The following is a 9,352-nucleotide window of genomic DNA, read 5'->3' on the forward strand; positions in this document are numbered from 1 at the left end:
ACTGGAATGAGGGTCCCTTAGGTGTGACAGAAGGGCTCTGGGACTGGAATGACAGGCCCCTGACTAGAATGACGGCCCCTGGGTGTGACAGAAGGGCTCTGGGACTGGAATGACAGGCCCCTGACTAGAATGATGGCCCCTGGGTGTGACAGAAGGGCTCTGGGACTGGAATGACAGGCCCCTGACTAGAATGACGGCCCCTGGGTGTGACAGAAGGGCTATCGGACTGGAATGACAGGCCCCTGACTGGAATGACGGCCCCTGGGTGTGACAGAAGGGCTCTGGGACTGGAATGACAGGCCCCTGACTGGAATGAGGGTCCTTAGGTGTGACAGAAGGGCTCTGGGACTGGAATGACAGGCCCCTGACTAGAATGACGGCCCCCTGGGTGTGACAGAAGGGCTCGGGGACTGGAATGACAGGCCCCTGACTGGAATGAGGGTCCTTAGGTGTGACAGAAGGGCTCTGGGACTGGAATGACAGGCCCCTGACTAGAATGACGGCCCCTGGGTGTGACAGAAGGGCTCTGGGACTGGAATGACAGGCCCCTGACTAGAATGACGGCCCCTGGGTGTGACAGAAGGGCTCGGGGACTGGAATGACAGGCCCCTGACTAGAATGACGGCCCCTGGGAGTGACAGAAGGGCTCTGGGACTGGAATGACAGGCCCCTGACTGGAATGACGGCCCCTGGGTGTGACAGAAGGGCTCTGGGACTGGAATGACAGGCCCCTGACTAGAATGACGGCCCCTGGGTGTGACAGAAGGGCTCTGGGACTGGAATGACAGGCCCCTGACTGGAATGACGGCCCCTGGGTGTGACAGAAGGGCTCTGGGACTGGAATGACAGGCCCCTGACTAGAATGACGGCCCCCTGGGTGTGACAGAAGGGCTCTGGGACTGGAATGACAGGCCCCTGACTAGAATGACGGCCCCTGGGTGTGACAGAAGGGCTCGGGGACTGGAATGACAGGCCCCTGACTAGAATGACGGCCCCTGGGTGTGACAGAAGGGCTCTGGGACTGGAATGACAGGCCCCTGACTAGAATGACGGCCCCTGGGTGTGACAGAAGGGCTCGGGGACTGGAATGACAGGCCCCTGACTAGAATGACGGCCCCTGGGTGTGACAGAAGGGCTCGGGGACTGGAATGACAGGCCCCCTGACTAGAATGACGGCCCCTGGGTGTGACAGAAGGGCTCGGGGACTGGAATGACAGGCCCCTGACTAGAATGACGGCCCTGGGTGTGACAGAAGGGCTCTGGGACTGGAATGACAGGCCCCTGACTAGAATGACGGCCCCTGGGTGTGACAGAAGGGCTCGGGGACTGGAATGACAGGCCCCTGACTAGAATGACGGCCCCTGGGTGTGACAGAAGGGCTCTGGGACTGGAATGACAGGCCCCTGACTAGAATGACGGCCCCTGGGTGTGACAGAAGGGCTCTGGGACTGGAATGACAGGCCCCTGACTAGAATGACGGCCCCTGGGTGTGACAGAAGGGCTCTGGGACTGGAATGACAGGCCCCTGACTAGAATGACGGCCCCTGGGTGTGACAGAAGGGCTCTGGGACTGGAATGACAGGCCCCTGACTAGAATGACGGCCCCTGGGTGTGACAGAAGGGCTCTGGGACTGGAATGACAGGCCCCTGACTGGAATGACGGCCCCTGGGTGTGACAGAAGGGCTCTGGGACTGGAATGACAGGCCCCTGACTAGAATGACGGCCCCCTGGGTGTGACAGAAGGGCTCTGGGACTGGAATGACAGGCCCCTGACTGGAATGACGGCCCCTGGGTGTGACAGAAGGGCTCTGGGACTGGAATGACAGGCCCCTGACTAGAATGACGGCCCCTGGGTGTGACAGAAGGGCTCTGGGACTGGAATGACAGGCCCCTGACTAGAATGACGGCCCCTGGGTGTGACAGAAGGGCTCTGGGACTGGAATGACAGGCCCCTGACTAGAATGACGGCCCCTGGGTGTGACAGAAGGGCTCGGGGACTGGAATGACAGGCCCCTGACTGGAATGAGGGTCCTTAGGTGTGACAGAAGGGCTCTGGGACTGGAATGACAGGCCCCTGACTAGAATGACGGCCTCTGGGTGTGACAGAAGGGCTCTGGGACTGGAATGACAGGCCCCTGACTAGAATGACGGCCCCTGGGTGTGACAGAAGGGCTCTGGGACTGGAATGACAGGCCCCCTGACTAGAATGACGGCCCCTGGGTGTGACAGAAGGGCTCTGGGACTGGAATGACAGGCCCCTGACTAGAATGACGGCCCCTGGGTGTGACAGAAGGGCTCGGGGACTGGAATGACAGGCCCCTGACTGGAATGAGGGTCCTTAGGTGTGACAGAAGGGCTCTGGGACTGGAATGACAGGCCCCTGACTAGAATGACGGCCTCTGGGTGTGACAGAAGGGCTCTGGGACTGGAATGACAGGCCCCTGACTAGAATGACGGCCCCTGGGTGTGACAGAAGGGCTCTGGGACTGGAATGACAGGCCCCTGACTAGAATGACGGCCCCTGGGTGTGACAGAAGGGCTCGGGGACTGGAATGACAGGCCCCTGACTAGAATGACGGCCCCTGGGTGTGACAGAAGGGCTCGGGGACTGGAATGACAGGCCCCTGACTGGAATGAGGGTCCTTAGGTGTGACAGAAGGGCTCTGGGACTGGAATGACAGGCCCCTGACTAGAATGACGGCCCCTGGGTGTGACAGAAGGGCTCTGGGACTGGAATGACAGGCCCCTGACTAGAATGACGGCCCCTGGGTGTGACAGAAGGGCTCTGGGACTGGAATGACAGGCCCCTGACTAGAATGACTGCCTCTGGGTGTGACAGAAGGGCTCTGGGACTGGAATGACAGGCCCCTGACTAGAATGACGGCCCCTGGGTGTGACAGAAGGGCTCTGGGACTGGAATGACAGGCCCCTGACTAGAATGACGGCCCCTGGGTGTGACAGAAGGGCTCGGGGACTGGAATGACAGGCCCCTGACTGGAATGAGGGTCCTTAGGTGTGACAGAAGGGCTCTGGGACTGGAATGACAGGCCCCTGACTAGAATGACGGCCCCTGGGTGTGACAGAAGGGCTCGGGGACTGGAATGACAGGCCCCTGACTGGAATGAGGGTCCTTAGGTGTGACAGAAGGGCTCTGGGACTGGAATGACAGGCCCCTGACTGTAATGACGGCCCCTGGGTGTGACAGAAGGGCTCTGGGACTGGAATGACAGGCCCCTGACTAGAATGACGGCCCCTGGGTGTGACAGAAGGGCTCGGGGACTGGAATGACAGGCCCCTGACTGGAATGAGGGTCCTTAGGTGTGACAGAAGGGTTCTGGGACTGGAATGACAGGCCCCTGACTAGAATGACGGCCCCTGGGTGTGACAGAAGGGCTCGGGGACTGGAATGACAGGCCCCTGACTGGAATGAGGGTCCTTAGGTGTGACAGAAGGGCTCTGGGACTGGAATGACAGGCCCCTGACTGGAATGACGGCCCCTGGGTGTGACAGAAGGGCTCTGGGACTGGAATGACAGGCCCCTGACTAGAATGACGGCCCCTGGGTGTGACAGAAGGGCTCGGGGACTGGAATGACAGGCCCCTGACTGGAATGAGGGTCCTTAGGTGTGACAGAAGGGCTCTGGGACTGGAATGACAGGCCCCTGACTGGAATGACGGCCCCTGGGTGTGACAGAAGGGCTCTGGGACTGGAATGACAGGCCCCTGACTGGAATGAGGGTCCTTATGTGTGACAGAAGGCTCGGGGACTGGAATGACAGGCCCCTGACTGGAATGACAGCCCCTGAGTGTGACAGAAGGGCTCTGGGACTGGAATGACAGGCCCGACTGGAATGAGGGTCCTTAGGTGTGACAGAAGGGCTCGGGGACTGGAATGACAGCCCCTGGGTGTGACAGAAGGGCTCTGGGACTGGAATGACAGCCCCTGGGGGTGACAGAAGGGCTCTGGGACTGGAATGACAGGCCCCTGACTGGAATGACGGCCCCTGGGTGTGACAGAAGGGCTCTGGGACTGGAATGACAGGCCCCTGACTGGAATGAGGGTCCTTATGTGTGACAGAAGGGCTCGGGGACTGGAATGACAGGCCCCTGACTGGAATGACAGCCCCTGAGTGTGACAGAAGGGCTCTGGGACTGGAATGACAGGCCCGACTGGAATGAGGGTCCTTAGGTGTGACAGAAGGGCTCGGGGACTGGAATGACAGCCCCTGGGTGTGACAGAAGGGCTCTGGGACTGGAATGACAGCCCCTGGGGGTGACAGAAGGGCTCTGGGACTGGATGACAGGCCCCTGGGTCATTCCAGTCAGGGACCTGTCTCTGACCGTCTCAATTAAATGCGGGAATGAAAACAAAACGCTCCATGCTGAATAAATAACGGTTGAGGAAAGACACAAACGGCCACCAACCCCCCCTCCCCTCCCCTCCCCTCCCCGCCCCGCCCAAGTGAAGAGAAACGAGCTCCGCAGCGGCTCTGGCTGGATGCAAAAGGACCGCCTCTCCGCTTTTTCTCTTGAGGTCTTGCAGAGATTTCCGTCTGGAGCCCAGCAAGCAGCAGCAGCAGCGCTCAGCGCTCCCATTGGCCAGCCTGCAATGGGAAGGTCTCCGAGGTGGCGCCTCCGACTCTGGGATTGGTCAGAAGGCTATGAGGTCACGGAAGGGGGCGTGGCCAGGGCGGGAGGCTCTTCTGCCAGTTGGGCGGGAAGGGGAGGGGGAGGGGGAGGGGCGCTTGGTGGCCGCTTGTGCCTCTCCTCAACGGTTTTTTATTCGCATGGCGCGCTTTGTTTTCATTCCCGCGTTCAACTGAGACGGTTTCTTCCTCAGGCTTCGTATTCAGCTGAAGTGGCACGAAGAAGAAAGGCGGTCCCCCCCCCCCCCGAAGGTTGGTGAGCGACGCGAGGGCTTTGGTCGTCCTGCCTCCCTGCCGGCTCCGTTCTCGGAAGGAAGGGGGCTTCGAAGGGGCTTCAGAAACGGCCCCTTCCAGACGGGACAGCCTGAACAGCGTAGGCGCCAAGGTGCTAGTGGCAGCAGGCAGGAGCAGGCGGGAATCCTGGCGAAGAGCTGCTTGAAAGCCTCGCCGACTTCGCCTCAGGCTCCATTAGAACTTCGTCTCCCCCCTCAGGACACCTTTTGGTGCTGGCAATTTCCTTGGTGAAGATGGGGGTGCGGACTGGCGTGTGTGTTATGTGCTGTCAGGCCGCTTCTGGCTTGTGGAGACCCTGTAAATGGACGCCCTCCTGCCGTAGCCGTGCTCAGGGCATGAATTTTACATTCCCGTCACCCTACAAGCCTGTCTCTGTACAGAATTCTTTCCCAGGAAATATGCCCCCTTGTGTGTATATCTGTCTAATTACTTTTTCTTGCAAACTATTTATCCCCTCCCACAGATACTAATGTTGCATGCAGTGTATAATCAACATTTTTTTTTTACAGAGAACTTTTTTCATCTTTAGGTCCTGTTGCCCATGTATAACTGGGCTACACAACTGGCTGAACGTTGAGGTTGTAATGACAGTTCTTCCTTTATCAAGTGGCCCTGTTTTTTTCCCTAGGCAATGGGGTGGTTGTTTCCAGGCTGCTGCTAGTTCTATTTAGGCTGCTAGGTAACCCTGCAAGTTTCCATGGCAGTGGAGATTTGAATCTGGGTCTCCCATAACCTAAACCAACCATTACACGACACTGTTATCAGCATGGTGATGCTCATTACTCTTAACTGTAGTTGCTCTGCATTGGATTATTGTTATTTGTGGCATGTATGTCTCGTATATTAATTGATCAGAAACAAGTAAGATCAGAAACGAATAGATGTCTTAAAGGGCTACTCTGAATTATTTTTTAAAAAAAGAACAGTAGGCCACAGTCCCTTGCCTAAACTAGAGCTTTCTTTGCTTTTCCATTCTTTTCAGCCTCCAGAGGTGCAGCTGTTGTTATTATTAACCCAGCTGTGTAATCCCTTGAACTATGCAAGCTCAGCGAAACGCAGGTCCCAGAAAGCAGCAAACCACACCTCAGATGAGGATAGGAAAGACCACGCATTTCATTCCTTGCCTCTTCCTGCCTTCCGACTTACACAACGATCTGCTAACAAGCCTGTCGCTCGGGTTGCTAATACAAGCCCTGGGCTGTTGAGTTCTGCACTGCTGGAGAACCGAGCTACACTTAGTGCAAATGCAAGTGGTAATCCAACAACGGCCAACTACATGAGGGACATCAGTGAAAAGACCGTCTCAATTTGCCTTCAGCAGAAGGCTCTTTCTGGTGTCACGATTATTTTGGAAGAGTGGCATTTCCACTGCCCAATAGCAGTCCAAGAGAAAACATTCTTTTGATTGGTTAGAGTCATCAGAAAAAAGGCGTCGTTCAAAGCGGTGGCACCAAAGGAAGGTGGAAGAGTGTTGTGGACTCCAAGACTGTCGCTATGGAGACTCTGCTCTCTCAGGCCGAACAGCTGCCCAGCCTTTTAGCGGCCTCCCGCTCAGCGCTGGTGCGAGGCTGGGATACGGCTACTCTGCAGCGGGCTTTGGATTGGGGCCACTTTTTCCAGCAGCTCCACAGCCGCCTCCTCTGCCAACCAGGCCTCAGGACTGCTTTAGAGAGACGCCTGTGCCGGGGGCGCCGGCTCAGCCTGGGCCATTTGAGGCGCTGCCCACAACTGTTGGGCTTGGCACTGCTGGAGAACCGGGCGCTGTCTTCTGCTGCTTATCAACACCTGCTGCGTGGCCTCTTGTTCCCTGGAGGCCACGGTGAGGGCTCCTTCATCCCGCTCCTGACCAGGCGCAAGGCTGCCTCTCAGCTCCTCTGCGTCCATTTGGCACCGCCTCCTGAGGTGTCTGCTGAGCACTGGGTGACTCCCCAGCTCAGAGCCCAGGCTCAACTGCTGCTATCGCAGCTGCGGGAGGAAGGAGGCGGGGAGGACCGTGTCCCTTCCTCCTTGGTCCTCCTGGACCAGCTCCCGCGTGGCCTCATGCTTTACAGAGTGGTGGCGGTGGCATTGCTGGAGCCCGCTGGGGAGGCCAAGGCCAGAGCCCTGCTGCTCCTGTGGTTGTTACAGGGAGATCCAGCCCACCTCTCTGTTTTCTGCCGCCTCCTGCCTGCCCCAGGGATGGCTTCATTATGCAGCCGGTATCCTGAGTTGTGTGTCCATTACTTTAGCTATTTAGCCGCTTGGGGAAGCCGCCTCAGTTATGACCTACTGCAAGGGGAGTGGAAAGTCAGCGGTTTGGAAGAGGACGAAGTACCCTGGCAGGAGATGCGGGAACGAGTTGTTTGTCTTCTGCAGGAACCAGAGCCTCTTCACAGTTCAATAAGGACCCAGTTGAGTCAACTGAAAGCCAAAGATGGGGACTTCGAAATCCGGGGCCTGAGCGTGTGGACTGATCTTCTGCTGGACATGGAGACTGCTGCCCTGGAGAAGATGCTCGTCCCTAATCTTTTGTGAGGGCCTGAGACGAAGCATCAGGAAACCTAGGGAGGGAAAATGTTACTCTTTCATCACCTCAGGGAAAGATAACTTGATGCTTTTGGTTTGCAGTCTTGAAATCGAATGGCAGTCTCCTGAACTGTAGGGTGTTCACTTACATTGTAATAGGGCTTTTTGTGAAAGTGAAGCCAGCACACCATGTTAATCCACTTTTTTCACTAATGGCTGAGCGACTTTGTTCTTTAGCTTGCTTAACACTTGACTTCTCTGTATTAGTCCACTTTCTCAATCAATAATGGCAAAAAACCTAGCAGCAACTTTGTAAAGAAATCTGGTTGCGTATTTCTGCAAAGTCAAAATGTATATTTTGGAAGCTGCATTCTTGTGGATACAATACAATATTTGGTTTGGAACGGATGGATCCTTTCTGCCACATACCTAAGAATTCTGTTTTGCTAAGATTTCTAAAGGAAGGCAATTTAGTGAGAGTAATTTGATCCAACTAAGAGTTTTCAAGAATGAAGATTTGACTTCTAGGTGTAGGCCTTATAAATTTACTTTTATTTGGAGTCATTCTAAACTACATCTCAACAAATCTTTTGCCAGAAATTTAACATAATTTTTTTTGCTGAACATTCAAGAATTGCATAGATTTAAATACGTAGGCTACAGGCTGAAGATAAAGATGCTTGGTGGTTTCTCCCTGTAAGAGTTTGGACTTCTCATTGAGTAACCAGAAGTTTAATTTGTTTTGTGACTTTAGTAAATTGTATCTCAGTTACATTTTTTTCAGTGTGATCAATAATGAACCTGTTTTAAGCATACTGTATATTTTCATAAACCTTCATTACATGTTGACCTCAAACAATGAGAAACATTTTTGTATATGTATAATGAAAGTATTTAGACCATGTGTGGTTTATTACCTTTGTTGTGTCTATTTGTCTGTTTACTCAAGTGACATTAAAGTAACATACTGGGAACTGATGGTCAAATAGCTACATACAGTAAAAGAGGGTAGGTTGGGGGTGTGTGTGTGTGAGAGAGAGAATGTCAAACATGACAGTTCATTACATTCATTTGCTGTTTTGTTTCCTACTCAGATGCACCTTTTGTGTAGAAATCTATCACTTTGGCAGGAGTCTTCATGTTTCCCTTCATTGTTGACTTACCAAAACAAAGCTTAATGAACTATCTAAGCATAAGAATGATACCAGCAATTCATTAGTTGTAAAGCTATAGGGCATGATCACCACCAAAATACAAACATGCTAACTTTCTTCATTTGGTACAGATAGTAGTTCCCTTTTTATTTCAAGCTATCCTATAACATAATTGAGACAGCATATGGATTCCATGGTGCAGGTGCGCTCTTGTGCGCCCCTAGCAGAAATGAGTCTCGGCAACATGGCTTGCTGAGGAGGCCGGAGCAGAAGCGTGCCCTGCTGCCTGCTCCCCTCCCTCCCCATGCCTCCAGCCAAACTTGAAGCTCCCTCCCATTTGTCAAGCCCTGGCCGAGGTGCATGAACAATGGCTATGCTTCCCTGCTCTTCACTGCCTGGATCAGTGGTGGGAAAGTGCCCTCCCACTTGTCAAGCCCTGGCAAGACTGCAGAAGGGGTGGGTGCACTTACCTGCCTTTGTTGCAGGGATTGGGAAGGGCGCCTGCCTGTCATCCGTTCCCAGCCCCCATCGATGGGCAGGACGGACCACCTGGGCAGCCCTACGCTGCCCCAATCCAGCTGCAGCTGGGGCAGGAATACCTGGCCCACATGGACAGCCCTCTCCAGCCCCTGCTGCGCTGCTAAGGCGTGCCACTGGCCCACCTGTTGCAAGGAGGTCATGAGATATGGCAGGGGCTGTGGGAGCAAGACTACCAGAGTAGCACTGGTGCCCTGGCCTTGCCAGGTAGGGCGT

General features: G+C 54.8%; 1 protein-coding gene across 1 annotated transcript; it reads left to right on the forward strand.

The window, feature by feature from the left end:
- The first annotated feature begins 5,926 nt into the window (after nucleotides 1–5,926).
- On the forward strand, nucleotides 5,927–8,334 carry FANCF (FA complementation group F). The gene has a single exon (XM_055003606.1). The coding sequence runs from the start codon at nucleotides 6,435–6,437 to the stop codon at nucleotides 7,452–7,454; it is 1,020 nt and encodes a 339-aa protein (XP_054859581.1). The 5' UTR covers nucleotides 5,927–6,434; the 3' UTR covers nucleotides 7,455–8,334.
- The last annotated feature ends 1,018 nt before the right edge of the window (nucleotides 8,335–9,352 follow it).

This window comes from Eublepharis macularius, chromosome 19 (assembly GCF_028583425.1).
Source record: "Eublepharis macularius isolate TG4126 chromosome 19, MPM_Emac_v1.0, whole genome shotgun sequence".
Classification (NCBI taxonomy): Eukaryota; Metazoa; Chordata; class Lepidosauria; order Squamata; family Eublepharidae; genus Eublepharis; species Eublepharis macularius.